The sequence below is a fragment of the Hypoxylon trugodes genome, assembly GCF_022578975.1.
Source record: "Hypoxylon trugodes strain CBS 135444 unplaced genomic scaffold F4822scaffold_8, whole genome shotgun sequence".
Taxonomy (NCBI): domain Eukaryota; kingdom Fungi; phylum Ascomycota; class Sordariomycetes; order Xylariales; family Hypoxylaceae; genus Hypoxylon; species Hypoxylon trugodes.
In genome coordinates, this window is record NW_026250023.1 from 2379544 (window position 1) to 2392655 (window position 13112).

A 13112-nucleotide genomic window follows, 5' to 3' on the forward strand; every position below is an offset into this window, starting at 1 on the left:
ACGATGGAATACATAGGTTTTAATTTTAATTCATAAAATTGACCTCATCCGATTTTTAGTTAATCACAATTAACAGCGGTCGATATAGTAACTCTAGCGATACCTGGAAAAGTACCTAACAATTACCTATTTTACAATGCCATAGTTGTGAGCTTCAGCCAAACCCATCTACTTTAACCCATAATCCTTCTTGATCAAGTCAGCTGCCTTTTCAGCGAAGGCGTAGACAGTAGACTGCACATTCGCGGTGCTAATGAGGGGGATCGCACTGGAATCTACAATTCGAAGCTTCTTAACCCCGTACACCTTAAGTTCATTGTCTACGACGCCCCCCTTCTCCTTTGGCAACATCGCGCAACTACCAACCAGATGCCACATCGAGATAGCGCTGGACTTAAGATACCTTTTCGCAGCTTCTCTATCAGTAAGTCGCGAAGCGGGGTCACGATACGCGAGAGGCTGCTTCAAGAGATTCGTGAAAGGTGACGAGTTGGCGATAGTCTCGATGTGCTGCATATGCTGCGCCATAATCTCTAAATCAATCGGGTTGGAGAGATAGCCGGGATCGATTACGGGAGGAATCGAATTATCGGCCGACTGTATGTGCGCACTCCCACGGGATAAAGGTTGGGATAACATTAGGTCAATAGAAATGAACTTCCCCGGCACTGGACCGGCGGGGGAATCGGAGTTGGGTTCAACGGGGAGGATATGCTGCGCTAGGACTGAAAGATATGCACCGGAAGGTTGCTTCTCATCAAGCAATGTCCTCTCGGCAACTTCGTGATATGCCTGGTCTCTGGCTTGGGCCGGACGGTGTTGATCAAGCAATTTCTTCAGTGCTTCTCCACCCCCTTGGTTGAATGATCGTATCGCAGGCAGATACGCATACGAATAAACGCCAACAGATGTCAGCAGTCCAGTCTTGTTAGATGCATATTCTTGCATGGCTTCGCCGATCGCTTCTTGGTCTTGTCTGAGGAGGGCGTCGAGTGTATCTACGCCATCTATTGCTTCAAAGCTTATAGCGCACTGAGGATGGTCATGAAGGTTCTCCCCAACTGCTGGCAGATGCTGGATGAGTTCTATGCCATGTGTTCGTAGCAACTCGGCATCGCCAATTCCAGACAACTCGAGTACCTTCGGAGACTGCAAAGCTCCTGCAGCTATGATCACCTCCTTGCTACAGAGCACTTCTTTGGACTTTCCATCATGTTTGTATCGGACCCCTGTGGCACTCTTTGACTCGCCGCCCTGTCCAAATAAGATCTTCTCAACGACGGCATCCGTAAGGACATGAAGATTATCCCTATCGCGACTAAGCCGGTAGTAGTCCGATGCAGCGTAACTTCGCTCTTTCGTGGCTGGATTAATACTAGATAGACAGCTGAAGGCTCCAACCTCTACGCCGTGGAAGGGGTCATGTTGAACCTCATATCCGGCAGTCTTGAAAGTATCCTCCCATGCTTTGCGAACGGGGTGAGCAGGGTTACCTGAAAAGGAGGCTTGAATCGGCCCCGTGGAAAGATCTCCATCAGGATACCACCCATCTATTCCGAGTTGCTTGTATAGATCCCTTTCGACGTATGGAGAAGTATACGCCTTCTCGTAATACTTTTTGAGTGACTCCCAATTCCACCCGTCGTTCCCTAATGTACCCCAAGCATCAATGACGCTTTTAGCCGGAGGAACAAAAACATGCGCGTTGATTGCACTAGAACCGCCGACAGCTTTTCCTTGTGGAAGCTTGACAGATCGGCCGTTAAGTGTCGGCTTTCGTTCGCGTTAGTTCAGGTCGATTAATACGTTAGAATAAGGGACGTACCTGAGCTTTGCTTTCAAAGGCCCAGTCAAGCTCCGAGCCTGACAGTATCGGATAGAAGCCGGGGGTCCTTACCCGTGGATCGCCACTGTAGTCAGATCCAGCCTCTAAGACGAGGATACGCTGAGTGGGGTCCTCGGAGAGGCGGCTAGCAACAACAAGCCCGGCCGTGCCGCCTCCCACGATGACAAAGTCAAACTCGGCGGAGGACATAGCCCCGAAAATTTTCGTGTTAAGCTAAAATCTGATTAAAACTAAGTCAGCCTTTGAACGGATCGGCGTAGGAGAAAACCAGAAGGATTAGAATGCCAGTGTAAGAGATAAAATTTTCGTAGGATAGTTGGATGAAGAACGGAATGAAGAAGTTTTCAACAGGACCGGATTGCGGGGTCTTCCGTTACTGATGTGAAGTGCTGACCGTTGGTCGTACAAGTCGCCCTGCATGCAGATACATTCAATATCGGTACGGTCCCATGCCGCAAGTAAGTGAGATTATTTTACTTTTGTCCTTTTCCAACGGGGGGAGGTACCCGAGAACAAGGATGAAGTATGACAGGCTCCTCTTGGAGACGAAACTGCTTACCTACCTGTTAACACAGCCGTAATTTAACAGGATATCCAATACCATCTCCGGTCTTTTGAGAGCTGTCAGAAAAAGCGCACCCGTCAATACTGGTGCTTTTACCACCGATTTTCGTACCTCGCGACAAAAGTAACTGATTCCATCAATGGTTATCTCCTCAACTCTAATGATTCTCTAGGAGCGTCTATCCAGAGCTCACGATGGCGCTTGCTTTGGGGGCAGTTCAAGTGGCTATTGTGTCTTTCATTTTTACTACTTTCTCGATCATAGCCCTAGCGCTAAGGCTTTGGTCAAGGCGCATCCTAAGACTTTCTTTTGTCTTTAATGATTATATGGCGATTTTGGCGCTAGCACTCGCTCTCGGTGCCGTGTCGGTCTTCCTTGCAGGTAAGGCCATCCCTTGCTTAATCTCAATCTATTTCTGAGGGGAATACAGCCGGCTTCGCTGCAGGTCTAGGAGTTCATCTAGATGAAATTCTAGCAACGAACCCCAAAATATTCGCGCTACATCTCAAGGTTAGTGGCAACACACCTACAGATACGGAGACCACATTGTTAATGCTTTCTGTATTGCAGTTATTCGTTCCCGCGCAGCTGCTTTGGGCTGCGGCAAATACCTGTGTGAAGCTATCGATCCTATCATTATATACGACGATATTTCCGAAAAAGCGATTTTCCTATGTGTGCTATGGGGTAATGGCACTGTCGATTGCGTACTTTGTCAGCGTCTTTCTCGAAACCTTTGTCCTCTGCAAGCCCGCGCGATACAATTGGGATAAATCCATTCCGGGAGAATGTAACGGAGAAAATTCGGCATACCTCGGCGCGGGCATCACCAATCTTCTAATCGACACGATCATTGTGGCGCTGCCAATGCCTATGCTTTTCGGCTTACAGATGTCACTCCCGAAGAAGCTTGGCATTGCTGGTATGTTCAGTCTCGGAATCGTGTGAGTTTTCCCAATGGCGTTGGAGTAGAAAAATTCGTAACAAAGACAACTGACGAGACACCTTAGGATTTGCGTCATTTCCTTATTAAGGGTAATATGGCTTCATAATTGGGACTTGTCAGATATGACATACACCGTAACTCCGGGTGCAATATACTCCGTATTGGAGCCAACGCTGGGGGTCGTAAATGCCTGCTTGCCCACGATGAGGCCTGCCCTCATAAGAATTTTCGGCAATGGGTCCTTAAATTGGTCGAGAAAAGATGGCTTGGGGACAAACGATTCTAGTATACTTTCTAACCGCGACCGAAGACTGGCACGAAACTCAAAGGATAGATACAGTCGGAACTTTTTACGGCTGGATGACGATATTCCTCTCACCAATATCCAAGCGGAGAATAGGCAAGCCATAGACTCGGGGCAGTCTAATGTTATTACAGTAATAAGGGAATGGGACATTGATAGATCCGGTCCGAGTGAAACGGACACGGCTCACGGAAGTGCCCAAAATCTTTGGTCAACTAGGTCATCAACATAAGGTGTGATAGAAAAGCTCGTTTGAAAGAGGCTCAGGAAATGACCGGAATATCAGGGGGTCGGGGGGTAAAGCGCCACGTTTTGTCGGTTATATCATACCGCATAGTGCATAAAACGTGCATAAATAGTTATCAACTCCTCCCGACAGTCTGCATTAGGTCAGGTACCTAAGTATCTTTAACATTACTTAGCGCGGGCCGGCACAGCCAATCTAATAACTCCGGTAAACCCGATATGGTAACCCCCTATTATTAGACCAGTGGCCAGAAATAAACACAACCGAATAAATATCTACCCAATCTACTTTCTATCGCCAACTTGGTTAAATCAGCATGGCCGAAGAAAGTACGAACGGTAACCTTCCGCAATCCCGACCGCTATTACGATGCGATTTTACGTAGATCATACGCGAATACGAAAGATGAGCAACACAGATCGAGTTGCTTACCAACAGAGCCGCATGTTGGTTGACTTTGCTTTGATTATAGACAACTAATAAGCGAAAGGATTACGATGTTGGGCAAATGAGCTACCTATCATTGTACATCGCACACGAGGGCCGCCAGTTTCTATACCATTTCTGATGCAACGCGGATATTGGGGGCCGTGTGGCAAGACAAGACACTAAAAAAGAGGAAGAGAGAGAGGGGGAGGGACAAGAAAAATAGAGTCATAATGAGGGAATTCCAGCGCCTAAGCGTTCTTGCAGATATTGTGTTACACAGCATCAAGTTGCACGGTGTCGTGTTACACCTACAATACAGGCTCACATAATATGGATTGATAAAAATGCATGCAATCTATGCCAAACCAACAGATACCACTGTCCTTAAAACAGAAATGTTTTGCGTTTTCTATCATCACTATACCGCAGTCAGCGTCGATTTCCCCGGTTTACGTATGATATTACGAATTCGATCCGTGTCTGACTACTTTTTAAGATGAGAAATTTGGTAGGCATCTAGGCAGTTTGAGTAGGAGTAGATAAGTAAATAGGCAGCTACGGTGTTGTTTCCCTTTTCCTGGTAGGGTATAAGTTCTGAGGAACCCAAACCCGGTCACGGATTGATATTATAGTATCCTTCGACGATAATAATGGACAATGGTTTCACTTACGATAGGTGAGTAGACAAACGCACACCGTAATCTTTTTCCACTTGGGGGCTCTATTACGGGGGTTTACTACTTCATAAGTCAAGCATTATGTTCCTTTCGCTTCATACAAATTAGTAACATAACCCGGGATATACATCTCGTACTTCAAATTTGAAAGAAAGGGACGGGAGTACTCAGAGCGTATTATCTCGCCGATTATCCTCAGTGTCCTACCCTCAAATTAAATATCTAGTATAACTCCCGAATGTTTTTATTCCGGTATCATGATCATGATAACCATCATACGGACAGATCTAATTGTATTTCTTAACCCGGCCCGACCCCCAAAACGGAGTCTCGGGGCCCTAAATTGATACCGTAGGTTTAAATCAGCATCTTCACAATGATAAGTCATGTTAGGGTTGATATGGTGTAAGATCGTCCCCCCCAATATCGCTCCAACCTGTCGCTTACGCTAAGCGGAGCCCATTCAGCCCTCCCACTATCAACCCGGGCGTGCCGTCCTTGGGGCATAGAAATGACACCTATAGCAGGATCAATTTGAGAAGTATATATAGGAACCTCTTTTTGAAACGTTATCTTCGCCAGTTGAAAGAAGAAGCATCCAACAAATATTATTCCCGCGCCATAATGGCCTCCCTCACCGACACTAAGAATCAGACCATAGCTCGCAGCGATGCGTTCCTTACTGAACGATCGAAAGTTCATTCTTCCAACCCCTTATATCATGTTCATACCATCTATCTCTTCAGTCGTGACAATATCAAAGATATTATCTGTATGGGATTTCTCTTTGGAGCTTTAAATGCCTCCGTGGCGCAGAAGTTTTCGATGGGAGCATCATTATCTCCCAAAGACATTCTGACATCCTCCCACAAAATGCTTCTGTGGTCATGGAGTAATTTGTTTCTCTTTAATCTTCATAACCAACGACACGCCGCAACAATCGCTGAAGACGCAATCAATAAGCCCTGGAGGCCACTCCCCGCGGGTCGTATAAACTCCAAGCAAACCACGCAGATCATGTATATCATGTATGCCGTCATCATCACGGTCTCTTTCAAAGTAGGAGGCCTTATCCCGTGTCTTCTCGAGGCCCTTTTCTGCCTATGGTACAATGAGTGGGGCGGTGCTACGGATCCGTTCATGAAGAACCTCCTGAATGGACTCGGATTTGCATGCTTCTTCGCCGGTCCGCTAGAGGCCATAACTGGATATTCGGTGTTTGGTGGGAATGGCAAGGCTGCTGCTGTACGTGATTTCCAATGCTCTCATTATGACAATAACTGACATTTAGTATAGTGGGTGGGCATACTAGCTGCCGCAATTACGACCACTAGCCACACACAAGATTTCAGGGATATGGAAGGAGACAAGGCAGTAGGCAGGAGAACTGTACCCCTAGTTATTGGCGACTATAACGCACGAATACTTGTTGCTGTCGGAGTTATTGTGTGGACAGGCCTAGCCGGTTGGTATTGGGGAGTTGGGTGGAAAGGAGGCCTAGCTGCTTGGATAGCAGGAGGAGCAATGGTAAGCAACTTATTCTGGGACAGATCTCAAGCAGGTGATGCGTTTACATGGAAACTTTGGCCAGGGTGGGCATTAGGTCTATTTTTAATGCCAGTCATTGGTGCCTAGGAAAATACCTGCTGTGGGGACACGGTTCAACACTTGTGAGCAACTTCGCTCTCTAGCACAGCAAGGATGTGCGAGAGCTTGTTTTGATGGAAAAGCTGTTCTTTACATATGTTAGATCTTTATGGGGAGAAATAACTAGATATAAAGCGAAATTATTGTCATACGGCCAAAAGAGCAGAGTACAAAAATGAATACACATCAATTGCAATAGAACCCGGATTTACTAGCACAAAACCCATTTCCCCATATAGACAGTTAAAATATTAGTAAATCCCTATAACATATGAAATTATATTGATAAACTATGAAAAGTTCCTACCCCCTACATAAATGTGCTGAACGTTTGTACCCCTTAAACATTATATACAGGCTTAGAAGGTGCGTAACCTACAAGTCGTTCTCCTGGACCAGGCTGGAATTTCTTCTCCTTATACCATTCCTGAGCAGTCTGCGACAACTTCTGCACCTCCTTGAAGTTAAATTCCTTCTTGGGTAGCATATCATAAACCCCCTGTGCCCATTCGGGTGCGATGTTGTAAATCTGGGCCAAATACTTCTTCTATGATGGGAATTAGTAGTTGAAACATTGAAGATAGACTTGGGGGCTTACCTGAATTAGCGGGAACTTCACAAGTTTCAAATTCTGGGCCGTATTGAAGCAGGTGTGTTTCCGCTGCTCCTCGGTCATTACACGGCGCCAAAGCTCAGTCGCCTGCGCATAGTCGTTCTTCTTGCCTTCGTGCCACTGCCAAAGTCTCCATTAGCAAATTAAACTTCAAAAAGTGAATGACGGGCGTACATAGTGACTCTTTCGGCTACAAATGTTATCCGAAACTTCGTATGCAGGTTCCGCTGCATCAGGACGGAACTTATGCGTGAAGCTATTTGGCACGTAAGGTTTGTTACCACCATGATTGGCATCAACACGCATCTGCCCATCAAAATTAAGCGACGAGAAAGACTGCGCCATGAACGGGCAATTAACAGGAACCTGGTGCAGGTTGACTCCAATGCGGTGGTACTGCGCATCGCGGTAGAAAAACATGCGGAACTGCAACAGCGGATCGGGCGAGTCGCCGATTCCAGGAACCATGCTGCCAGGCGAAAAAGCCGCCTGCTCCACATCCCGATGGAAGTCCTCCGGGTTCTTGTTCAGGACTAGCCGTCCGAATTCCTCCATAGGGAATTTGTCCCGTGGCCATACTTTGGTCACATCAAACGGATCGAAGCCTAGTTTCTCGGGATTGGCGTCCTCCGGCTTCATGACTTGGATCTTAGCGGTCCACTCGACTTGCTCACCGTGCTCAATGGTCTCCCAGAGGTCACGTTTGGAATAGTCTGGGTCTTCGCCCATCTTCATCATAGCCTCGTTGTATGTGAATTGCTTCTGGCCGTGCTTCGCGATGAAATGATACTTGACGTACACAAATTGGCCCTGCTGATTCACCCACTTGAAAGTATGGCAACCGTAGCCGTGGTTGAAACGCCAGCCGACTGGAGTCCCATGGTCACTGAAAAACATGAGGCCCGCATGATTGGATTCGGGCGTGTTGGCTAGGAGATCGAAGAGTGCATCCTGATCTAGGAGGAAGTTCTTGGGGTCGCGCCACTGCGAGCGGATCACATCCGGCCCTTGAATCGGGTCGCGACAGAAGAAAATGGGCCAATTGAGCCCCACGATATCGTAGTTTCCTTCCTTAGTATAGAACTTGATGGCAAAGCCACGAGGGTTCCGGGCTTCATCGGGATACTCCCTGCCTAAGGTGACAGTCGAGAAGCGAATGAAGATGGGTGTCTTTTCCCCGACCTTCTGGAGGAAGTTGGCTTTCTATTTCCTCGTTAGCCGTCTATCTTTATTTGAAATCTACCATTTTCAACTCGCTCACAGTTAGGCTTGACACGTTCTTTGTGCACTCAAAATATCCGAACGCGCCACTTCCACAAGGATGCACCATCCCTAACACCAAGTTAGTAACTGACTGGTTCCATTTCTGAGCGCAATAGACCTACGCTCCAAATTCTTCGAACGGTTGAATGTCTGCTGCTTCCTGCGCAAGGATTAATAATCATCGTGTTGTGGGAGACTCGGAATGCCACGACCAACTTACTGGAACAAAAATACATCACTGGCTACCGGAATACCGCCGATGGTCTTACTGTGACAGCTAGATCTGAAGTCAATACCAGCGACCCCATGTCAATCAAAAGCTTCTCTGGACATACGCATCTGGCCAAGGAATACCCTCATTATTGGTGAAATACGGTGCATCATCCTCTCGAATTCCATCCGACACAGCACCCGACACTTTAGCAGCAACATCCGCGGACCCTTCGTTGGCACTCATCATATGAGTCACCCGGTTGCCGCGAGACTCTCCAGTCGTAGAACTTTGGATGCCGGTCTTGATAGCTTCCAGTGGATGCTGAGTGATGCTCCATTGGTTGCTATTCGCCGCACCGTCAAGCGCACTTGAAGCCATGTTGAATAATACGTATATGTAAATAAATCCAAAAATACCACAGATCAAAACTCGGTTGAATTCGCTTTGTGGAACGGAATATTTACGATATAAATATACGGCATCTTAAGCTTGAGAGTTGTCAAACTCAATTGTCTCCTTTCCTTACATTTCGATAATGTCTGCCGTCTTGATGTAAACCTGACGCTACCATTCCCTGGTCATTGAGAAAGGGGTGAAAATGATGGGCTTATGAGACATATGCATATTGCAAAATATCGTCGTCAACGATTGCATGAAGAACCCGGAGAGGAACATCCGTAACCAAGCCGAATATGAGATCCAATTGCAACGCGCGCAATTGAACTTACCATACTAAGCTCAAGCTCGGCGTCCTGTCAGTAAGAAGAATGATGACGAGGACAAGGCCGTGGAACATCTAGGCCGATATTTGTAACAGGGATAACCCATTGTATAGTTTGAAATACTATTTCTGAGCCCTTGGGTCTTGGATGTCATAGGCTTAAGATAACCTGATGCCTTGATAAACGCTTCAGTTTTATTTGAATTTAGGATGACCTAAGACTCATATGGTCGGATTTAACCTAGGATCAATTGTTAACATTCACTTCGATAGGAACATGGACCACTTCGTTTCACACCAAATAAATGGGCGAATATATTATTTTCTGTTTTCTGTGGATGTTAAAAAAGTAATAATTTCGAATATTAAAAAATGATATGTACTTTGTAATAAAAAAAAATGCCAAAAAATTTCAAGTCGTTAAAACCTTTTAAAACCCAAATCTATAACCAATCCAATTGCTACCAAACCAATCTTCCCCAACCCTATGTATTTCTCCTTCTATATCACCTTATAACCACGTGGCTTCGTCATGCTATTGTCGGAACTGTTTACAAAAGGATAACAGCAACGACGGCGGCAGCCATGACCTCAAGGCCACGCTCCAGACGGCCAGCGGCGGCCGTGGGGATGGTGGGGTAGCCGCTGGTAGTGGCGGAGGGGTAGGGGACAACACCGGTGCCAGATCCAACGGGAGGAACACCAGGGTAGGTGCTAGGGCTGGCGCTGGAAGTGGGGTAAGGAGGCGGGATGACGGAGGTTGTCAAGCTGCTCTGGGGGTAGGTGACAACGGTGCTGGGGTAGCTAGGGGCACCAGGGGCGCCAGGAGCACCGGGACCAGCAGGGCCAGTGGGGTACGGGGTCTCAGAGGGAGCACCCGGGTAGCTGGGACCAGCAGGGTAAGATGACGGGCTGCCGGGTTGAGCGGGGCCAGTAGGGTAGCCAGACGGGGTCTCAGTGGGAGTCACCTCGCACACTGTAGTGCTGATAGAGACGGTCTCGGTGGTGATGTATGACGATCCAGAGGTGACAGTGTACACGCTAGTAGAGTAGATGGTCGAGGTGGTGTAGCTGGGGGTGGACGCAGGGAATCCAGTGGAAGTGGGGTATCCAGTCGAGGGGAGCGAAGTCGGATACTCAGTAGATTCGCTGGAAGTAGGGTATCCAGTGGGGGTTGACACAGGGTACGAGGCCGGGTAAGAGACAGTAGCGGAAGAAGTTGCCTCGCTGGAGCTGATGCTGCTGGGAACGTAGCTGGAGACGGAGTAGCTACCAATGGGGACAGAAGTCGAGTAGGTAGCGCTAGTCGAGGCGGTGGAAGACTCCGTTACAGGGCAGACAGTGGTAGTGGCAGGAACAGTTACCGTTGTGACATACGAAGTACCAGGGCAGTTGGTGATGGTGGGAGCACAAGAAGTAACAGTGATCTCAGTGGTCGTCCAGATGGTAGAGGTGGTGTACTGGGTAGCAGAGCTAGACGTGATGTAAGAGGGAGTGCTGGTAGGGTAACCAGGGACGCTAGTGCTGCTGGTAGTAGCGCTGTAGCTCGACGTGCTAGAAACCTCAGAAGACGAGGAAGTGCTGCTGACAGTCTCTGAAGATGCCGAGTACGAAGATACTGGGTATGACGATGCAGGGTATGAAGATGTCGGGTAAGACGAGGACACTGGGGATGAAGACGACACTGAAGACACAGTAGATACCGAGTATGAAGATACGGGGTAAGATGATAACGGGGACGACGACGATACCGAAGAAACTGAAGATGCCGAGTATGAGGATACAGGGTATGAAGTTACTGGGTAAGATGAAGACACCGGCGACGATGAAGATACCGAAGATACCGAGTAGGAAGATACCGAGTAGGAAGATACCGAGTAGGAAGATACCGAGTATGAAGAGACTGGAGTAGAGCTGGTGGTAGCCTCAGTGCTGGTAGTAGAGCTGATCGGGTACGAGTATGTCGAGTAAGTGCTGCTGCTGGTCACATAGGTCGACGAAGTGGTGGCCGAAGACTCCGAGGTAGAGCTGACGGAAGTAGAGCTTACGGGGTACGTCGGGTAAGAGCTCGTGCTGGACTCCGAAGTTGACGAGGTACTAGCCGAGTAGGAAGAGGTACTGGCTGAGGAAGTGCTGGCGGAGTAGGAAGAAGTGCTCGCCGAGTAAGAGGAAGTAGAGCTCGTCGTAGCTGAGGATGAAGAGATAGAGCTGACGGTAGATGAAGTGGAGCTGCTGCTTACAACATACGAGCTCACTGGGTACGTGGGGTACGAAGGGTATGAGCTGGTGCTGCTAGAAATCACATAGCTGGAAGGAGAGCTAGCAGGGTAAGAGTATTCTGAAGTCGAACTGCTGACAGCCTCGGTGCTGGAAGTAGAGCCGATGCTTGAAGAGGACGGGCTGCTGGCGGGGTACGTCGGGTAGGACGGGATCGACTCAGTGGCGCTCGAGGAGCTCACAACGTACGAACTCGGAGGGGGAACAGCCTCATAGGAGCTGGAGCTCTCCGGGTAAGTAGGGTAAGAAGGGTAGTCTGCACTGGTAGTACCAACGAGGGCGAGAGCGCCCAAGCTCAGGAGAACACTACGCATCTTGAGAAATATGCTCTAATATTAAATTAGGTATTAGGTTGAAACTTGAAGCGAAGGAAAGAAGCGACCGTGGTTGACAAAACGAATAGTAAACCGCAAGCGAAACGAGTGACTTGGGCAATATGTTTATACAACGAGTAACCTAAGAGACCTTGGTGAGAAGAAACACTCAGGTTGGGAAGTGACCCTTTATGTACGGTTAACCAGCAGAGTAACATCGCGCTGCGGTGGACTGCAAGCACAGTCATCCAGCTGGGTCGCCGATACCAGTCGATCCTCAGGTTCCATTGTTAAGCTAGACCCGTAAAATCTGTAAGGCTTGACCCATTGCCTATCATCTCCGTAGAGAAGTACCCTAGGTGAGTGGGCTGACGTTAAGGCTGGCGCAAGTAGCATATTTCGTAAATCCAATACGACAAGGACACGAGCAAGGGAGTGCTAGACGCGTTAAAGCGAAAGCCGCATTGGTGCAGATCCTTCGAAAAAGTAACATGCCAGTGTACTTTCGCATTTTACTGACTCCGTAGGCACCAATAGCCTGAGCCGCTGTCAACTTGGTCGTGACGCCGAATGTGCTGTTACCCAACTGCCCAACTGGGAATGGCGTCAATATTGATTGGCTATTACGGCTCGCCAACCCTGAACACACCCCTTTAGCGTGCTCTGCAACTAAGATGTCCCAAAATTAGCATCTTCTAATCTCCATTCGAATACGATGTTATTCTATAATACGTAGCATAGCTTAACATCGCGCGAACAAACGATCCATCACAAAAAGTGGTCATTGTCCTGTCGATGGAAATGCGGAGCTTCGTGGAGAAACTATCTCCGTTTCCGCTTTTCTCTTCTCATAACTTGAATTGACAGCATCGTATGCGTGTGTGGCTCTTAGTGCTAGTGTGATATTCTTCCCAAGATCTTGTTTCTTGTTTTGTTCACATCTTGGCTACCTTATGGTCGGTCCCAAGACCCACGGTCCACGAGATTTTCATGTACATAGTGTATGTTCTGTAACATACATATTGTTATGTATGTAGATGTACATAAGT

The 13112-nt window shown here is 47.8% G+C and overlaps 5 protein-coding genes across 5 annotated transcripts; 2 read left to right on the plus strand and 3 right to left on the minus strand.

Annotated features, from left to right (window-relative positions):
• Window positions 1–30: 30 nt before the first annotated feature.
• On the minus strand, window positions 31–2317 carry F4822DRAFT_356037 (putative glucose-methanol-choline oxidoreductase). The gene is made up of 2 exons (XM_051456033.1): window positions 1826–2317; window positions 31–1773 (listed from the first exon to the last, which is right to left on the minus strand). Exons 1-2 carry the CDS (start codon window positions 2033–2035, stop codon window positions 169–171), a joined length of 1815 nt encoding a protein of 604 aa, XP_051311623.1. The 5' UTR covers window positions 2036–2317; the 3' UTR covers window positions 31–168.
• A 1-nt stretch (window position 2318) lies between these two features.
• Window positions 2319–4177, plus strand: F4822DRAFT_356071 (uncharacterized protein). Its single transcript, XM_051456035.1, has 5 exons — window positions 2319–2534; window positions 2584–2792; window positions 2842–2921; window positions 2982–3355; window positions 3422–4177. Exons 2-5 carry the CDS (start codon window positions 2606–2608, stop codon window positions 3891–3893), a joined length of 1113 nt encoding a protein of 370 aa, XP_051311624.1. The 5' UTR covers window positions 2319–2534; window positions 2584–2605; the 3' UTR covers window positions 3894–4177.
• A 1377-nt stretch (window positions 4178–5554) lies between these two features.
• On the plus strand, window positions 5555–6649 carry F4822DRAFT_445722 (UbiA prenyltransferase family-domain-containing protein; the record flags this gene model as incomplete). The annotated part of the gene is made up of 2 exons (XM_051463413.1): window positions 5555–6259; window positions 6311–6649. Exons 1-2 carry the CDS (start codon window positions 5639–5641, stop codon window positions 6647–6649), a joined length of 960 nt encoding a protein of 319 aa, XP_051311625.1. The 5' UTR covers window positions 5555–5638.
• Window positions 6650–6973: 324 nt separating this feature from the next.
• On the minus strand, window positions 6974–9250 carry F4822DRAFT_445726 (heme-dependent catalase). The gene is made up of 7 exons (XM_051463414.1): window positions 8873–9250; window positions 8758–8814; window positions 8660–8697; window positions 8536–8606; window positions 7449–8477; window positions 7260–7394; window positions 6974–7208 (listed from the first exon to the last, which is right to left on the minus strand). The coding sequence occupies exons 1-7, from the start codon at window positions 9127–9129 to the stop codon at window positions 7002–7004; spliced, it is 1794 nt and encodes a 597-aa protein (XP_051311626.1). The 5' UTR covers window positions 9130–9250; the 3' UTR covers window positions 6974–7001.
• Window positions 9251–9762: 512 nt separating this feature from the next.
• On the minus strand, window positions 9763–12068 carry F4822DRAFT_414306 (uncharacterized protein). Its single transcript, XM_051459131.1, is given in 2 exon segments — window positions 9763–11352; window positions 11368–12068. 2 exon segments carry the CDS (start codon window positions 12061–12063, stop codon window positions 10024–10026), a joined length of 2025 nt encoding a protein of 674 aa, XP_051311627.1. The 5' UTR covers window positions 12064–12068; the 3' UTR covers window positions 9763–10023.
• Between the last annotated feature and the right edge of the window lie 1044 nt (window positions 12069–13112).

What these genes read in the sequence shown, in the direction of transcription:
- F4822DRAFT_445726 (XM_051463414.1), bottom strand. Translation starts at nt 9,129, where the DNA reads ATGGCTTCAAGTGCGCTTGACGGTGCGGCGAATAGCAACCAATGGAGC. An exon ending in CCGTTCGAAGAATTTGGAGC is followed by an intron (nt 8,607 to 8,659) that starts GTAGGTCTATTG and finishes ACTTGGTGTTAG; the next exon opens with GGATGGTGCATCCTTGTGGA. An exon ending in GTAGCCGAAAGAGTCACTAT is followed by an intron (nt 7,395 to 7,448) that starts GTACGCCCGTCA and finishes AGACTTTGGCAG; the next exon opens with TGGCACGAAGGCAAGAAGAA.
- F4822DRAFT_356037 (XM_051456033.1), bottom strand. Translation starts at nt 2,035, where the DNA reads ATGTCCTCCGCCGAGTTTGACTTTGTCATCGTGGGAGGCGGCACGGCC. An exon ending in CCTTTGAAAGCAAAGCTCAG is followed by an intron (nt 1,774 to 1,825) that starts GTACGTCCCTTA and finishes CGCGAACGAAAG; the next exon opens with CCGACACTTAACGGCCGATC.
- F4822DRAFT_356071 (XM_051456035.1), top strand. Translation starts at nt 2,606, where the DNA reads ATGGCGCTTGCTTTGGGGGCAGTTCAAGTGGCTATTGTGTCTTTCATT. An exon ending in CGTGTCGGTCTTCCTTGCAG is followed by an intron (nt 2,793 to 2,841) that starts GTAAGGCCATCC and finishes AGGGGAATACAG; the next exon opens with CCGGCTTCGCTGCAGGTCTA. An exon ending in TATTCGCGCTACATCTCAAG is followed by an intron (nt 2,922 to 2,981) that starts GTTAGTGGCAAC and finishes TCTGTATTGCAG; the next exon opens with TTATTCGTTCCCGCGCAGCT.
- F4822DRAFT_414306 (XM_051459131.1), bottom strand. Translation starts at nt 12,063, where the DNA reads ATGCGTAGTGTTCTCCTGAGCTTGGGCGCTCTCGCCCTCGTTGGTACT.